Below are 18,390 nucleotides of genomic sequence, written 5' to 3' on the forward strand. Positions count from 1 at the left end.
CGCAGATCGCACCCTCAGCATACCCGGATGTGGCCCATTTCACAACATAACGGAAAGTGGGTGCTCCAGAAAGCCGGTCCGGTGGATCCCGCGACCGTTGCGGATGGTTCCGGGCAGGACGACGTTCCGGGCCATTTCCTCGCTGCTGCTTCCGCCTCCGCGATGGCCTCCCCCGGGCACCGGGACGCGCCGGAGCTGCCGGATTTCGGCCTCCTGAAGCGCCTGGCCCGGGACCAGCTGGTCTACCTCCTGGAGCAGGTGAGGAGAAAGGGAAAGGATCACCCCATTGGTTTGGGGGTGATGATTTGCATTGCCTCCGTCTAGAGCAGGCCTGGGCCAACTTGGGCCTTCCCTTGAGTTGTTTTGGACTCCAACTCCCAGCATTCCTCACAGCCTCAGGCCCCTTCCTTTTCCCCCTCAGCCGCTTAAGCGGCTGAGGGGGAAAAGGAAAGGGCCTGAGGCTGTGAGGAATGCTGGGAGTTGGAGTCCAAAACACCTGGAGGGAGGGCCGAAGTTGGCCCAGGCCTGGTATTTTGGACTTCAACTCCCACAATTCCTAACAGCCCGCTGGTTGTTAATTGAAGTCCAAAACCCCTGGAGGAGGAGGGCCCAAGCTGGCCCAGGTCTGATTTATGACATAAGTACCCTTTGATTTAGGACGCTTTTACTCTGCCATATAAAATCCAGATTATTATTATTTACTACATTTATATGCCGCTCTTCTCACTCCGAAGGGGACTCAGAGCGGCTTACGAATCAAGTGAACATACAATATATTATTAGCATAGCATTAAATTACTATATTGTACTATATCATTACATACCGTGTTTCCCCGAAAATAAGACAGTGTCTTATATTAATTTTTGCTCCCAAAGATGCTCTAGGTCTTATTTTCAGGGGATGTCTTATTTTTCCATGAAAAAGAATTCACATTTATTGTTCAACAAAAAAAAAGAACATTTATTATACAGTAGAGTCTCACTTATCCAACATAAACGGGCCGGCAGAAGCTTGGATAAGCAAATATCTTGGATAATAAGGAGGGATTGAGAAGAAGCCTATTAAACATCAAATTAGGTTATTATTTTACAAATTAAGCACCTAAACATCATGTTATACAACAAATTTGACAGAAAAAGTAGTCCAATACACAGTAATGTTATGTTGTAATTACTGTATTTATGAATTAAGCACCAAAATATCACGATATATTGAAAACATGGACTACAAAAATGGCTTGGATAATCCAGAGGCTTGGATAAGCGAAGCTTGGATTAGTGAGACTCTACTGTAGTTCAATACATAGCAATGTTATGTTGTAATTACTGTATTTATGAATTTAGCACCAAAATATCACGATATATTGGAAACATTGACTACAAAAATGGCTTGGATTATCCAGAAGCTTGGATAAGTGAGACTCTACTGTATTAGCATAGTACAATATAAGCATTAAATTACTATATTGTACTATATCATTATATACCGTGTTTCCCCGAAAATAAGACAGTGTCTTATATTAATTTTTGCTCCCAAAGATGCTCTAGGTCTTATTTTCAGGGGATGTCTTATTTTTCCATGAAAAAGAATTCACATTTATTGTTGAACAAAATAAATGAACATTTATTATACAGTAGAGTCTCACTTATCCAACGTAAATGGGCCGGCAGAATGTTGGATAAGCGAATATGTTGGATAATATGTTGGATAATATGTTGGATAATACGTTGGATAAGCGAATATGTTGGATATATTGAAAACATTGACTACAAAAATGGCTTGGATTATCCAGAAGCTTGGATAAGTGAGGCTTGGATAAGTGAGACCCTACTGTATTAGCATAGTACAATATAAGCATTAAATTACTATATTGTACTATATCATTATATTACGTGTTTCTCCGAAAATAAGACAGTGTCTTATATTAATTTTTGCTCCCAAAGATGCTCTAGGTCTTATTTTCAGGGGATGTCTTATTTTTCCATGAAAAAGAATTCACATTTATTGTTGAACAAAAAAAATGAACATTTATTATAGACTGTATAGTAGTTGTCATCACAAACCAGCATAACCAGACAAACTAAATCCTATCAAGAATTTCTTGTTACTACCACTATTTCCCTGTACAACAATCTATGGTATGTACATTTACCGATCCTGCATGCTCTGGTGTTCTGTTCATTGGGCATGCTTCCAAACAAAAACTTTGCTAGGTCTTACTTTTGGGGGAGGCCTTATATTTAGCAATTCAGCAAAACTTCTACTAGGTCTTATTTTCTGGGGATGTCTTATTTTAGGGGAAACAGGGTAGTAATATTATTAGTAATAATAATATTACTATTATCATTATCATTATTAATTATTATTATTAGGAGAGCCCTGGTGGCGAAATGCGTTAAAGCGCTGAGCTGCTGAACTTGCAGACCGAAAGGTCCCAGGTTCAAACCCCAGGAGCGGCGTGAGCGGCCGCTGTTAGCTCCAGCTTCTGCCAACCTAGCAGTTCGAAAACATGCCAATGTGAGTAGATCAATAGGTACCACTCCGGTGGGAAAGTAATGGCGCTCCATGCAGTCATGGTGGCCACATGACCTTGGAGGTGTCTACGGACAATGCTGGCTCTTTGGCTTAGAAATGGAGATGAGCACCAACCCCCAGAGTGTGAGTAGATCAATAGGTACCGCTCTGGCGGGAAGGTAACGGCGCTCCATGCAGTCATGCCAGTGGCCACATGACCTTGGAGGTGTCTACGGACAACGCTGGCTCTTCAGCTTAGAAATGGAGATGACCACCAACCCCCAGAGTCAGACATGACTGGACTTAACATCAGGGAAACCTTATCCTGGCCTCACCTCTGACTTTCTCCCCCACAGCTCCCTGGAAAGAAGGACCTTTTCATCGAGGCCGACCTCATGAGCCCCTTGGACCGCATCGCCAACGTCTCCATCCTCAAGGTGGTTGTTTATTATGTTTTCCTCATAACTAAAGGAGAGTGCAGTGCAGGAGATGGAGCTACTCATTTTCCGGTGTCTTTTCTTTGCATAGCAACACGAAGTGGACAAGCTCTACAAAGTGGAGAGCAAGCCAGCCCACAGCAACAGTGACCAGTGAGTGATCGGAAACAGGGTCACCAAGAAGGGTGGGGGTCCTCTCACAATTCTCTTGCCACTTTCACTATCTGTTTGTATCTTTCCCGAAAGATTGTGCTTTTTGATCCGGCCGCGAATCAAGACTGTGAAATATGTGGCAGGTGAGCGGAGCAATCATAATAAAAATAATTATTATTATGTTTATGTATATCCCACTTTTTCTCTCCATATGGAGACTCAAAGCAGCTCACAACTAAAGCATTGCAATGCAACTTAAATTATACAAATATACAAGTATTAAAACAGCATTGAACATCATTAAGAGCATTTAAAATCACAGCAGCCCCTGACAATCTTAAAAACCTTCTTGAAAAGCCTGCCTGAATAAAAAGGTAGCTGCAAGTGATGTAGCTCCTGCGAGAGTTGGTTTTGTATTAGGGCCCTTCCAGACAGGCCCTATATCCCAGGATCTGTTCCCAGGTTTTCTGCTTTAAACTGGAATTATATGAGTCCGCATTGCTAGATAATCTGGGATAAACAAAAAACCTTGGGTCAGATCCTGGGATATTGGGCCTGTTTGAAAGTCTATTGCAGGCATGCTCAAACTGCAGCAATACTTGCAGTTGCAAATTATGTAGCTCCTGCTAGAGCAGTGGTTCTCAACCTGTAGGTCCCCAGATGTTTTGGCCTTCTACTCCCAGAAATCCTAACAGCTAGTAAACCAAAACATCTAGGAACCAACAGGTTGAGAACCACTGTGCTAGAGTCAAGCTTTAAAAGTTATGAAACCCTTAATTCAAAGAAATACATTTCTATATAGGAAAGTTAGGGCCTAACTATATGTCTCTCTGAAGCAGACATCTTGTGTCGCCCCATGCTCACAAGAGAAGAACAAAAAGGAGGATTCGGGGCTTGCCATGTGGCTGGATACTTTTAATAAAAAAAGGCGTCTCCCTTAGAAGTATCAGTCTCACAAACAGAAAAATTGGAGGAGAGAATAGAGGGAGAGGCAGACAAAGAGGAAGGGCTTTTCCTACCAGCTGAACTCCCTATCTCCTTTTTGAGGACTATAAACTTGTGCAGGATGTGTTTGAGTTCCATCAAACAGAAGCACAGATTGACTTTTTTTAATCAAAGAGGAAATGGAAGACTGTGTTCTTTGCTTCCTAAGAGGGAAAAAATCATGACAAAGGCTGGAGATAGAAAATAATAATAATAATAATAATAATAATAATAATAATAATAATAATAATAATTTTTATTTTATTTTATTTTATTTTATTTTATTTTATTTCTTACCTGCCTCTCCTCGTGGCTTGAGGCAGGTCATAGCACAGTCAAAACACACAAACATTGCAAAAATTCTATAAAGACATATATTAAATGTATTTCTATAAAAGATACATATTAAAATATATTTCTGTAAAATACACAGGACAGAGTTTAAAACATAGATGATAAGAAACAGGCTGGGAAGGGAGTGAATATGAGAGAGAGAATTGACATTGATTTAATTCTTGCAGCCCTGCCACTTTCTTTGAAAAGACAACCACGCATCTTCAAATTAAACAGTAGGGATTGGGTCTCAGGAAAGATCTGAAAACCTGCTTTTTTCAAACCATTTTTAATTAAGAAGAACATCAAAGTGAGCCCCTACTGCTTTTTATTCCAACACTTTGCACCTTATCGCTATACCATTCCACTAGAAGTTATAATGCATTGCATCTTGTTAAACTTATTCTTCGCCCTTAGTCTGAAGATTGAAGTACCAACTGTACTGCTCCAGGGCATTGAACATGTTTTTATTGTTTTTAAATTGTTGTTGTATGCTTTTTTTAAATGTATTTATTGCTGTGTTTGAAGTTGTTTTTACTGTTGTATTTTTTATTGTTTGGGCATTGTCCCTTTGTAAGCCACCCCTTGGGGAGATGGGGCGGGATATAAGAATAAATAATAATAATAATAATAATTATTATTATTATTATTGACACAACGATGTTGTATGACACAGCAAACAAGATAGACATGCTGGATTTCGTTTCACAAAACCACAAGTCGAACACTTCCCAAGTGTCTAGGACTGTGTGATGTATTTTCGGATGATGCGTGCAGATCCCAGCAGGGTGGCCTTTTGCAGTTGGCAGATCGTAATTTTGTCAATGTCTATTGTTTCCAAATGCCGGCTGAGATCTTTTGGCACGGCACCCAATGAGCCCATCACCACCGGGACCACCTGCACTGGTTTCTGCCAGAGTCTTTGAAGTTCAATCTTGAGGTCCTGATAGCGGCTGAGTTTTTCCTGTTGTTTTTCATCAATGCGACTGTCACCTGGGATGGCGACATCAATTATCCAAACCTTGTTCTTTTCCACAACTGTGATATCTGGTGTGTTGTGTTCCAGAACTTTGTCAGTCTGGATTCGGAAGTCCCACAGTATCTTTGCGTATTCATTTTCCACGACCTTTGCTGGTTTGTGATCCCACCAGTTCTTTGCTGCTGGCAGGTGGTACTTGATGCATAAGTTCCAATGGATCATTTGGGCCACACAGTTGTGCCTCTGTTTGTAGGCTGTCTGTGCAATTTTCTTACAGCTGCTGAGGAGATGATCAATGGTTTCGTCAGCTTCCTTGCACAGTCTGCATTTTGGGTCATCAGCTGATTTTTCAATCTTGGCCTTAATTGCCTTTGTCCTGATGTCTTGCTCCTGGGCTGCAAGGATCAGGCCTTGTGTCTCCTTCTTCAGGGTCCCATTCGTGAGCCAGAGCCAGGTCTTCTCCTTGTCAGCTTTTCCTTCAATTTTGTCAAGGAACTTTCCATGCAATGTTTTGTTGTGCCAGCTGTCAGCTCTAGTTTGTAGTGTGGCTTTCTTGTACTGGTTTTTTGTCTGCTGTGCTTTGAGGAGTTTCTGATTTTTGACTTCAATCAAAGCAGGTTCTTCACTTTGCTTTACATCTTCTGCCAGGGCATGTTCTTCTTCTTTGACTGCTTGTTTTACTTGTAAGAGTCCTCTGCCCCCTGATCTTCTAGGCAGATATAGCCGGTCAACATCACTGCGAGGGTGCAGTGAGTGATGAATGGTCATGAGTTTTCTTGTTTTTCTGTCCAAATTGTCCAGTTCCATCTGTGTCCAGTTTATAATGCCAGCAGTATATCTTATGACAGGCATGGCCCAGGTGTTTATGGCCTTGATGGTGTTGCCTCCATTGAGCTTGCTTTTGAGAATTTTTCTGACCCTTTGTGTGTATTCTTTACTGACCACAGTCTTCACATGTTCATGCTTGATGTTGTCCAGCTGTAATATGCCCAGATATTTATAGGCTGGTGACACTTTATTGTTTGGCCATTAGGCATATTTATGCCCTCACTTTCAATTATTATTATTATTATTATTATTATTATTATTATTATTATTATGCAGCTGTGTCTCTGGGATGGATGAGAACCAGGACAGACCGGGCTGGGCTCAGCTGCTCCTGTATTGAGACTTGACTCTCTTTCCAGACATAGTCAATGCCGATAAGGCTGCTGGACGGACTCGCAAGTACAAGATTATCTTCAGCCCTCAGAAGGTAGGTAGCTACTAGTTAGCTATCCAGGAAGAGACTTAGGGCTCTTCCAGACAGTCCCTATATCCCAGGATCTGATCTCAGGTTTTCTGCTTTAAACTAGGTTATATGAGTCTCTACTACCAGTAATCTGGGATAAACAGAAAACCTGGGATCACATCCTAGGATATAGGGCCTGTTTGGAAGGGTCCTCCTTCCTTGGGGCCGCTGCTTTCATCCAGGAGGATCTTAGTGATGGCCACACTCTCATTCCAGTGTTACTGTTATTTCCCCCATTGGTGCCAGGTGCCTATGTGCATGTAGAGGCCTGCCTTCTCTCCTTGCTGGGATTTCTGGGAGTTGAAGCCCAAAATAACTTTCTGGAAAGAAAATGTATCTTTCAAGATGAAGCATCAGTTTTTTAGCAGACAAAATGTGTCTCCATTGACATGTGTTAATTTCCAAGAAACAGGTGAATAATGATTTTAAAAAGTGTGCAAGGGGATAGAATTAGGGGACCCCAGCTGCAAGGAACTGACTGCTCTTAATTATTATTATTATTATTATTATTATTATTATTATTATTATTAATTAATAATAACTGTATTTTTGTATCCTGCCGCCATCTCCCCAAAGGGAGTCGGGGCAGCTCACATGGGGACAAGCCCAGACAACAACAGATTATTTATTTATTTACAGTATTTATATTCCGCCCTTCTCACCCCGAAGGGGACTCAGGGCGGATCACATTACACATATAAGGCAAACATTCAATGCCTTTAACATAGAACAAAGACAACGCCTTTAACATAGAACAAAGACAACATAGGCTCTGAGCTGGCCTCGAACTCATGACCTCTTGGTCAGAGTGATTTGTTGCAGCTGGCTACAGCTGGCTGGCTGCTCACCAGCCTGCGCCACAGCCCGGGCCTGATTAAAATACAGATTAAAATACAGGTCAATAGATTTAAAACATAATAAACATAAAAACATAACACAACATCAACAACCAATTAAAACTTAAGCAACAATAATGACTGGAATAATAATAACTTTATTTTTGGCTTTTCCTTTCCACTACAGTTCTATACCTGCGAGATGGTGCTGGAGGAAGAAGGGATCTATGGAGGTGAGTGGTTTTGGGAGGAGGGGAAATGTGGGGATGGGGGAAGCATGCTGTTTTCCGGGACAAGGCCATGGGCTCACAATTCACCAGTGGGCTGCCTTCCGAGCCCCCCCCCCCCTTCTTTGGGCTCAGAAGCTCCAGGGCCATTGCTTTGCTCATGCTGACATGAAGAGTGGGCAGGAAGGTGGGTGAGTTTGTGAGTCAACTAGGCCCAGCCGCTTCCACCTGTGATCTTTCCCCCAGACGTGACCTGGGATGAGTGGAACTTCTACCTTCTCCCTCTGGACGACGACATCCTCAGCATGGAACTGCCGGAATTCTTCCGCGACTATTTCCTGGTCAGTCCTGTGATGCTTCTTCGCTCTCTGCCCAGAGAGTGGGAGCTCTGTAGGGACGGGTGCCTTGCGCAGAGAGAAATGGGAACCTTGTGCTGCTAATCCCTCCTGTTGCTGCTTCCGCTGCTGTGCTTTTGCAGGAAGGGAACCAGCGCTGGATGAACACTATGGCCCAGGCCTTGCACCTGCTCAGCTCCCTCTTCGGCCCCTTCACCAGGATCTATGGAATCGGCCGGTGTGCCAAGGTGTGTGTGTGTGTAGGAAGACTCTTCTGCATCTCCATGTATTGGGAAGTTGCAGAGTTTGCTACACCAGATCATACAAAAAATATTTATTTATTTATTTACAGCATTTATATTCCACCCTTCTTTCTCACCCCGGAGGGGACTCAGGGCGGATCACATTACACATATAGGCAAACATTCAATGCCTTTTAACATAGAACAAAGACAGGACAAACATAGGCTCCGAGTGGGCCTCGAACTCATGACCTCCTGGTCAGAGTGATTCATTGCAGTGATTCATTGCAGCTGCTCTCCAGCCTGCGCCACAGCCCGAGCCCAAAAATGGCACTGCCATATTGTCTGTGCGGTCGTTCCACTGCCAGTTGCGTTCCAAGAATTTTTGGTCTCCTCATTGTGATGTCTCTGTGCGTTTCCTGTATACATAAGCTGTCACATGAAATGTCCTCGAGACATTTTGGCTAATAGTTCTTCCTTAGCCTGCTTTTGGTCTAAAACTATTGAGTTGCTTGTGATTTCCTTTATTTCATCATTTTAAAATGTTGTTGTATATCTTTCGGGCTGTATGGCCATGTTCCAGAAGCATTCTCTCCTGACGTTTCGCCCACATCTATGGCAGGCATCCTCAGAGGTTGTGAGGTATGGATAAACTAAGTAAGGAAAGGAAAGAATATATATATCTGTGTAGAGTCTGGGGTGTGGCAAGGGTCCTTTGTCACTGGGAGCCAGCATTAATGTTAATTAATTAACTGGTGATTAACTGAAACATTAATGCTGGCTCCCAGTGACAAAGGACCCTTGCCACACCCCAGACTCTACACAGATATATATATTCTTTCCTTTCCTTACTTAGTTTATCCATACCTCACAACCTCTGAGGATGCCTGCCATAGATGTGGGCGAAACGTCAGGAGAGAATGCTTCTGGAACATGGCCATACAGCCTGAAAGACATACAACAACCCTGTGATCCTGGCCATGAAAGCCTTCGACAACACATTTTAAAATGTATTTATTGTGCAAGGCTTTTGACACAAAATAAATAAATAAATGTATTGGGGAGTTTCGGGGGGTGTTCTGGAGCGCTCCGTGTTAGTGTTGGGGAGCAGTGGGACAAGGGAACAGACGTGTCTCCTGTTCTTTCAGATGACCCAAGAACTCTGGCGTGACATCATGGAAGAGAGCGAGGTGGACAATGTGGGCCGGAAGCCAGAGATGGGCTCTGTATTCCTCATGGACAGAGGTAGGGGGTCTGGTTGGGTGTGCACATGTATTTGGGGAGGCACATTGATTTGGAGAGTGGAGGGAACGGCTCGGATCCAGCCTGGCTCTCTTCAATCACCATTTGCAAGTGCTGACTTGCAAACACACTCATCTTTGGGCCCAGGTGCGTTTCCTTCCCATTTTACCTGGAGAAATAGGCTGGGTGACCGCTGGGCAACGGAGTCCTACAGCTCTGCCACTTAGGCTTCTTCCAGCCCCCTCCCACCCACCCACCCACCTACCTTCTGGCTCTTTGCAGATGTGGATTACGTCACGGCCCTTTGCTCCCAGGTGGTCTACGAGGGCCTGGTGGACGACACCTTCCGTATCAAGTGTGGTGAGTCCCCTTTCCCTGCCTGCCTCTATCCCAGGCATGGGCAAACCGCAACTCCACATTCCCCGCTCTGGCCCCTCCGGCCCCTGAGAGGCCTGCAGTCTTTGGGACCCATCTCCTGCTGCTCCTTTTCCCACAGGGAGCGTGGACTTTGGCCCAGAGATCACCTCCTCTGACCGGAGCATCAAGGTGCTGCTAAATGCCCAGGACAAGGTATTACCTGATACACAACAAGATGAGTCCACAGCAGACACTCTGCTGGCTGTTGTACTGGATCACACGTCGGACACTTCCCAAGTGTCTAGGACTGTGTGATGTATCGGCAATAATGCGAGCAGATCCCAGTAAGGTGGCCTTCTGCAGCTGGCAGGTGGGGATTTTGTCAGCGCCGATTGTGTTCAAGTGCAGGCCAAGGTCTTGAGGCACTGCACCCAGTGTGCCCATCACCACTGGGACCACCTTGACTGGCTTGTGCCACAGTCTTTGCAGTTCGATCTTTAAATCCTCATTGTTTTAACATTTTAATGTTAATGATTTTAAATTGTATTTATATGTTGATTGTTTCTATTGATTTTATGTTATGTTTTATTTGCTTTGTATAATGCATTCAATTTTTGCCTAGATGTATGTTGTATGCTGCTCTGAGTCCCCTACGGGGTGAGAAGAGCGGGATAGAAATGAAGATGATAATAATAATAATAATAATAATAATAATAATAATAATAATAATAATAATAATATCGTGCCAGCTTTTCTAGTTGTTTCTCTTCAATCCTGCTGTCACCTGGGATTGCAACATCGACAATCCATATTTTGTTTTTTAACACAATCATGTCTTCATTATGTCTGTCTGAATTCGGAAGTCCCAGAGTGGCTTGACATGTTCATTCTCTGTAACTTTTTTCGGTTTGTGATCCCACCAGTTCTGTTGCAGGCAGATGGTGTTTGTGGCACGAGTTCCAATGAATCATCTGAGCAATGGTGTTATGCCTAATATTATTATTATTATTATTATTTATTTTATTATGACACAGCAAACAAGATAGATATGCTGGATTTCATATCACAAAATCACAAGTCGAACACTTCCCAAGTGTCTAGGACTGTGTGATGTATTTTCGGATGATGCGTGCAGATCCCAGTCGGGTGGCCTTTTGCAGTTGGCAGATTGTGATTTTGTCAATGTCTATTGTTTCCAAATGCTGGCTGAGACCCAATGTGCCCATCACCACCGGGACCACCTGTATTGGCTTTTGCCAGAGTCTTTGAAGTTCAGTCTTGAGGTCCTGATAGCGGTTGAGTTTTTCCTGTTGTTTTTTGTCAATGCGACTGTCACCTGGGATGGCAACATCAATGATCCAAAACTTTTTCCTTTCCATAACTGTGATGTCTGGTGTGTTGTGTTCCAGAACTTTGTCAGTCTGGATTCGGAAGTCCCACAGTATCTTTGCGTGCTCATTCTCCAATACTTTTGCAGGTTTGTGATCCCACCAGTTCTTTGCTGCTGGGAGGTGGTACTTGAGGCATAGGTTCCAATGAATCATTTGGGCCACATAGTTGTGCCTCCGTTTGTAGTCTGTCTGTGCGATTTTCTTACAGCAGCTGAAGATACGATCAATGGTTTTGTCAGCTTCCTTGCACAGTCTGCATTTTGGGTCATCAGCAGAACGCTGTCCTGGTCTGTGCAAATGGCACAAGTTCCAATGAATCATCTGAGCAATGGTGTTATATCTATTGTTATATCTATTGTTATTACAGTAAAATCTCGCTTATCCAAGCCTCTGGATAATCCAAGCCATTTTTGTAGTCAATGTTTTCAATATATCGTGATATTTTGGTGCTAAATTTGTAAATACAGTAATTACAACATAACATTACTGCGTATTGAACTGCTTTTTCTGTCAAATTTGTTGTAAAACATGATGTTTTGGAGCTTAATTTGTAAAATCATAACCTAATTGGATGTTTAATAGGCTTTTCCTTAATCCCTCCTTATTATCCAAGATATTCGCTTATCCAAGCTTCTGCTGGCCCGTTTAGCTTGGATAAGTGAGACTCTATTATTATTATTATTATTATTATTATTATTATTATTATTATTATTACGTTTATAGGCTGCTTTTCTCTCCACAAGAGACTCAAAGCAGCAAAGGTCTGGCCAAAGGAGCAGGGCTTGCTCCGAGTCTCTCCCACCAACCGTTCTGTCCCTCTTTCTCTCCCTCCTTGCAGGTATTCAGCCAGATCCGCAACGAGCACTTTTCCAGCGTCTTTGGCTTCCTGAGCCAGAAGGCCCGGAACCTCCAGTCCCAGTATGACGTGAGTGGGGGCCAGGCAGCGGGCAAAGGGCAAGGATGACAGGAAGCCCCAGGGTGCTCAGCCTGCTGGTGCTCCTTCTCTTGGCAGCGGCGGCGCGGGATGGACATCAAGCAGATGAAGGACTTTGTCTCCCAGGAGCTGAAGGGCTTGAAGCAGGAGCACCGCCTGCTCAGCCTCCGTAGGTCCCTTCGCAATGCTGTCCTGGTCTGTGCAAATGGGGGAAGGGACTCTGTGTACGTGAAGACAGGGGAGCAAAGGAGGGGTCTACCTCTGGGGATCCCCACGAAGCCCCTTGCCCTCATCCAGGGGCCAAAAACTGACCCACAGCCTGCCTGTTTGGATGCAACAAAGAGAAGGCACTCTTGTTGCTGGGAACGGGGTTGTGGGGATTTCCTGTGAGTTTAAATGGGGATTTCTCTCTCTGAGGGTCATGTTCTTTTGTGGGTGCCCTTATTTATTTATTTATTTATTTATTACAACATTTATATCTCGCCCTTCTCAGCCAACTGGGGACTCAGGGCGGCTTACAATAAAACACACATATAAAACCTGTACAATACACTATAAATCAGTTAAAAATTAACTTACATAACTTATCATCATCATCATCATTGTTAACTTTATTTATATCCTGCCTTTCTCCCTGTGGGGACCCAAGGCAGCTAATAATCCCACACTTTAGTCAAAATTTAAAAAGCACAATGCAAAAGTTAAAAACAATTCAATAGTACAGTGTTTTTTGCGTGTGTGTGTCAGGAGCAACCGGAGTTGCTTCTGGAGTGAGAGAATTGGCCGTCTGCAAGGACGTTGCCCAGGGGATGCCCGGATGTTTTGATGTTTTACCATCCTTGTGGGAGGCTTCTCTGATGTCCCCACATGGAGCTGGAGCTGACAGAGGGAGCTCACCCGCGCTTTCCCCGGGTGGGATTTGAACCTGGCAGCTTTCAGGTCAGCAATCCAACCTTCAAGTCACGAGGCTTTTATCCCCTAGGCCACCGGAGGCTCCATACAGTGTGGTAAAAACAGGTTAAAATAAAATAAATACACTTAAGGGGTGCAATGGGTTCCTGGTCCCTTCATTCAGAACCCTGTGTTGTGCTTTCCAGATATTGGGGCCTGTGAGTCCATTATGAAGAAGAAGACTAAGCAGGATTTCCAAGAACTCCTGAAGACGGAGCACGGTGAGTATGGCATCCACCCCTTCCTGGCACCGTCTTGCTTCCTTGGCTCCTGCCACAGGCTTTCCTGGGTTGTGGGGGTATTTATGTATTTATGTGGAGGGAGGGGGGCAATCTCTCTGTGCCCCCCAAAACACAGTCAGGCTCTGGTTGCCACTTGGGCTTCTTCCCCTGCAGCCCTCCTGGAAGGCTTTGACATCCGCGAGAGCATCAGCTTCATTGAGGAGCACATTAACCGGCAGGTGAGTGAGGGGCTGACCTAGGTGTGTGTGTGTTTGGGGAGGGGGCAGCAGGGGCTCACACTGACCATTGGTGTGTTTCCTTCGTTCTTTCCTTCCTTCCTGGCTGGAGCAGGTCTCCCCCATCGAGAGCCTGCGAATGCTGTGCCTCTTGTCCATCACAGAGAACGGTGGGTCTGCCTTGTGTCCAGAAGCGGGAGCAGGGCTGGAGCTTCTGCAAGACACACGCTGACACCCCTCTTTCTGTCCCTGGCCTCTCTAGGGCTGCCCCCCAAGGACTACCGCTCCCTGAAGACCCAGTATCTCCAGGTGAGACAGGAGGCCAGCCTCCCTCTTCGCCCTTTCTCTGGGCAGCCATCCCTTTCTTTCTCCACCCCCCCCCCCCCAAATGGTTCTTTCTGTTGCACCTCAGCCTGAGTTCACCTTGCCCATAGCACCAACAAGGACTCCAAAAGCAGTAATAAAACCGTTCATTGAAGAAAGTACATATAAAAAGGGGGAAAAAATCACCAAAAGGGATAAGAAAGACAAAATCCAACAGTTAATCAGAAAAGGTAACCCATAAGTAAAAAGCCCAACCAAGCTGGTGAGCAGTCAAACACTTCAAAGGCAAGAATTCAAATAATCCAAAAGGTACAGGAAAACAAGAGTCATAACATGAGCATAAATACAGGGAAACAAGAATCAAAAAATGGACATTGATCCAGAAAACGCACAAACTTTGGCTAAAATATGAACAGGAAACAGGACTTGAGATCCACGCTATCTAGCAGCGTTGCATGATCTGAATCCTCAAAGAAACACTCTAATTTTAGGGCTGCAAAGCATGGCATTTCTTTGATCTTGACCCTCTGGCTTGTGTGACTTTCTCATCTCTTCCTTCTCATGGATTTCCTGAGCTGGATGTTTTCCTCCCTAAGATCAAGCCTGATACCTCTGTCGAACACACTTGCTGTCTTAGCCGAGCGATCTTGGCCTTTCGGGCCTTTGTCAGAAGTTGCTCCGCTACTTGTAGTTTAAAAGTTATCGCTACCATTCACTGTCTCTCCCTGTCTGCTGAACTCCTAAACAATTTCACTTTCAAGCCCCGTCTCACAGACAGAATCGTGATCTAAAATCCCCTCATTTCCCTCAGTGAAAGACCATCCACTGCTCTCCCAGACTCTGGAATCACATTCCCTTCATCTTCGTCTAGTTGAACCACAACGTTTTCTCTTTTGGGGCCACCCTCCCCCTTCTTGCACCTCTCTTGCTGATGCTTCTGCCCTCTTTGCCCCAGAGCTATGGCCCAGAGCACCTGCTGACTTTTCACAACCTGAAGAGCCTGGGCATCCTGACCGAGCAGGTTCCGGGGGAAGCCGTGACGGCCGTGGAGAACAAGGTCAGCCGGCTGGTGACCGACCGAGCGGCAGGTACCGGGGGAGGCGCCTGCACATTTTGGGGCAGGGGTGGGTGGCAGGAAGGAAGGAAGGAAGGGGATGTTCTTTGCCCCAGGAAGCCGCCGCCGCAGCCCCTCCTCTTCTTCTTCCCCCCCAGGGAAGCTCTCGGACGCCTTCAGTTCCCTGGCCAAGAAGAGCCACTTCCGGAGCATCAGCAAGAAGCTGGGCCTGGTGGGTCCTCCTTGGGGGGCGGCAGAGGGGGCGGCAGGGAGAGCAGCAGAGGCAGCTGACAGCCCTCCCCTCCTGTGCCCCTCCTTCAGATCCCGCGAGTGGATGGCGAGTACGACCTGAAGGCGCCCCGGGACATGGCCTACGTCTTCAGCGGAGCCTACGTCCCCCTGAGCTGCAAGATTATAGAGCAGGTGCTTTGGGGAGATGGTGCCCCCCCAAGGATTGTGTGGCTTCCAGGACCCCCTCCCTGACCGCTCTCTGTCTTTCTTGCGCAGGTCTTGGAGCGCAAGAGCTGGCTGGGCCTAGAGGAGGTGACGCGGCTCCTTGGGGCCAATGAATTCCTGGCCACAGGTCAGTGGGGCATCCCAGGGCTGCTCTCCACAAGGCCACCCTCCCCCTCTCTCCCTCCCTCCCTCTGTCTGCTCCATTTGAATGCTGCAGAAGCACCAAGGGAGGGAGTTCCCAGAGCCAAGGCTCCCTTGGAGGCGTCCTCTGTTCCTGGCCACAGGGCTTTGGGATCTATGCAAATCCTGCATCTAGTGGGATGAGGACAAAGCCTCCATAAAACATTTGAAAGGCGATCAAAGCCACAGAACCATATAAGAGTCAGCTCACCATTTCCTGATTCTGTGGCTTTCCTGCCCTCATTACAGCTGCTGCTGCTGCTATTATTATTATTATTATTATTATTATTATTATTATTATTATTATTATTTTATTATGACACAGCAAACAAGATAGATATGCTGGATTTCATATCACAAAATCACAAGTCGAACACTTCCCAAGTGTCTAGAACTGTGTGATGTATTTTCGGATGATGCGTGCAGATCCCAGTCGGGTGGCCTTTTGCAGTTGGCAGATCGTGATTTTGTCAATGTCTATTGTTTCCAAATGCCGGCTGAGATCTTTCTCCTTCCTTGCAGCTGGAGAGGAGAGCCCTGCCTGGGACTCCCAGCGCGTGGTCCTGGCCGTCTTCCTGGGAGGCTGCACTTTCTCTGAAATCTCGGCTCTTCGCTTCCTGGGCAGAGAAAAAGGTACTGGCGCTCTCTCTCTTGGGGAGAAGACGGGGTGGCTTGCAACTCCCATCGGGCCAGATGGTTGAGGAGGATGAAAACAAGGACGAATAGGCTGAGTGAGACCAGAACGGTGACTCTATTGAACTGTATGGGTTCACACTGATGTGGCATTAGGGGCTGTGCAATAGCCATTAGAATGTGGAAAGATGGTTGCTTTGTTTTTGTAACTCTACATCAGGGGTCCCCAAACTAAGGCCCGGGGGCCGGATGCGGCCCTCCGAGGTCATTTACCTGGCCCCTGCCCTCAGTTTTATAATATAATATATTGTATATACATATAATATTGATAATAATATTATAATGTAATACAATATAACACTAATAATAATACCATATAATAATATTAATTATGTATTCTATATTACATATAATATTACTACTGTAATAATATTACAGTATAGTGGTATAGTTCAATATAGTAATATATAATGCTAATATTGTGCTATGCTAATAATATAATATATTGTATGTACATATAATTTGTAAGCCACTCTGAGTCCCCTTTGGGGTGAGAAGGGTGTGATACAAATGTAGTAAATAAAATACTTAATAATAAATAAATACATTTTAGACTTAGGCTCGCCCAAAGTCTGAAATGACTTGAAGGCACACAACAACAACAACAACAACAACAATAACCCTAATTAACTTGACTATCTCATTGGCCAGAAGCAGGAGCACACTTCCCATTGAAATCCTGATAAATGTATGTTGGTTAAAATTATTTTTATTTTTAAATATTGTATTGTTCTTTTGTTGTTGTTGTTGTTGTTGTTTTTGCACTACAAATAAGACATGTGCAGTGTGCATCGGAATTTGTATTTTTTTTTTCAAATGATAATCCGGCCCCTCAACAGTCTGAAGGATTGTGGACCGGCCCTCGGCTTAAAAAGTTTGGGGACCCCTGCTCTACATATATAATGTGCATTGGGGCTGGGCTTTAATTTTGCTGTACAATGTACAATGTCTCCGTCGTGGCCCCCCGGCTTTGGAACTCGCTCCCCAGGGAGATCAGGCAGCCCCTACCCTCCTCTCCTTCTGGAAGAGCCTAAAAACCTGGCTCTTCAAAAAGGCCTTCGACGATTAATTATTAGGTTGAACTATCTGCCCATCCAACTATAGGATTTTCTGCCACTACTATTTTGCACTTTATGGACTATTTTGACTGAGAAACTACCTCTCCCATTTTGATATAATCTGCACTTTGGCCCAGATCCTTGTTTTAGTCTCCTATTTTTAATACTTTATGCTGTATGTTGATTATTATGATGGTTTTATTGATATTGATGTTTTACTGTTGGAATAATTGTTTTATCGTTTTATTGTTGTATGTTTCGGGTTTGGTCCCCATGTAAGCTGCTCTGAGTCCCCACTGGGGAGATGGGGCGGGGTATAAAAATAAAGTAGTAGTAGTAGTTGTTGTTGTTGTTATTATTATTATTATTATTATTATTATTATTATTATTATTATTATTACAATGACAATACAGTTATTCTATTCTCCTCCTCTTCCTCCTAGGGCTCCGGTTTGTGTTCCTGACCACAGCCATCACCAACAGCGTCCGGCTGCTGGAGGCCACAATGGAGGCCAAAGCATGATCAGCTGATTTGTATTTATTTATTGAATTCATAAACAAACAACAAACTCCTCCAGCACATGCCTCTTTGTCTCTCTCTCCCTCTCTCTCCATGTGTTTATTTATTTACTGAATGTAGACCCTGCCTTTCCTCTGCTCTACAGCTGACCCAGACTTGATCTTAAAAGCCTTGGTCTTTGTTTACTTCTTTAAAGTAATATTTTTTAAATCTTTATTTTAATGTTGTTAAAACGTATTACGCGAAATGCCTGGAGATCTCTACTTGGCATAAGGCTGTAACATAATGTGGAATTGATCAGTTAGAGAAAATAATTAGCTCCTTGTAATTAATTACATAATCACGTCAAAGCTAAGGTGTTAATGACATAAAGTTATAATTAAAACGAAAGGATAGATGGCTTTTCTCCTCTTTTGATACAACAGCCACTTTTAGCTCTTT

General features: G+C 44.4%; 1 protein-coding gene across 1 annotated transcript; it reads left to right on the forward strand.

The window, feature by feature from the left end:
- The first annotated feature begins 22 nt into the window (after positions 1-22).
- vps33b (VPS33B late endosome and lysosome associated) lies at positions 23-18,006 on the forward strand. The gene is made up of 23 exons (XM_062963523.1): positions 23-258; positions 2,872-2,952; positions 3,044-3,105; positions 3,199-3,248; positions 6,589-6,656; positions 7,716-7,761; positions 8,002-8,096; positions 8,234-8,338; positions 9,481-9,577; positions 9,857-9,934; positions 10,071-10,144; positions 12,161-12,247; positions 12,335-12,425; positions 13,354-13,428; positions 13,603-13,667; positions 13,780-13,834; positions 13,927-13,973; positions 14,944-15,076; positions 15,201-15,274; positions 15,364-15,465; positions 15,550-15,625; positions 16,201-16,311; positions 17,873-18,006. The coding sequence occupies exons 1-23, from the start codon at positions 28-30 to the stop codon at positions 17,950-17,952; spliced, it is 1,983 nt and encodes a 660-aa protein (XP_062819593.1). The 5' UTR covers positions 23-27; the 3' UTR covers positions 17,953-18,006.
- The last annotated feature ends 384 nt before the right edge of the window (positions 18,007-18,390 follow it).

This window comes from Anolis carolinensis, unplaced genomic scaffold (genome assembly GCF_035594765.1).
Source record: "Anolis carolinensis isolate JA03-04 unplaced genomic scaffold, rAnoCar3.1.pri scaffold_11, whole genome shotgun sequence".
Classification (NCBI taxonomy): Eukaryota; Metazoa; Chordata; class Lepidosauria; order Squamata; family Dactyloidae; genus Anolis; species Anolis carolinensis.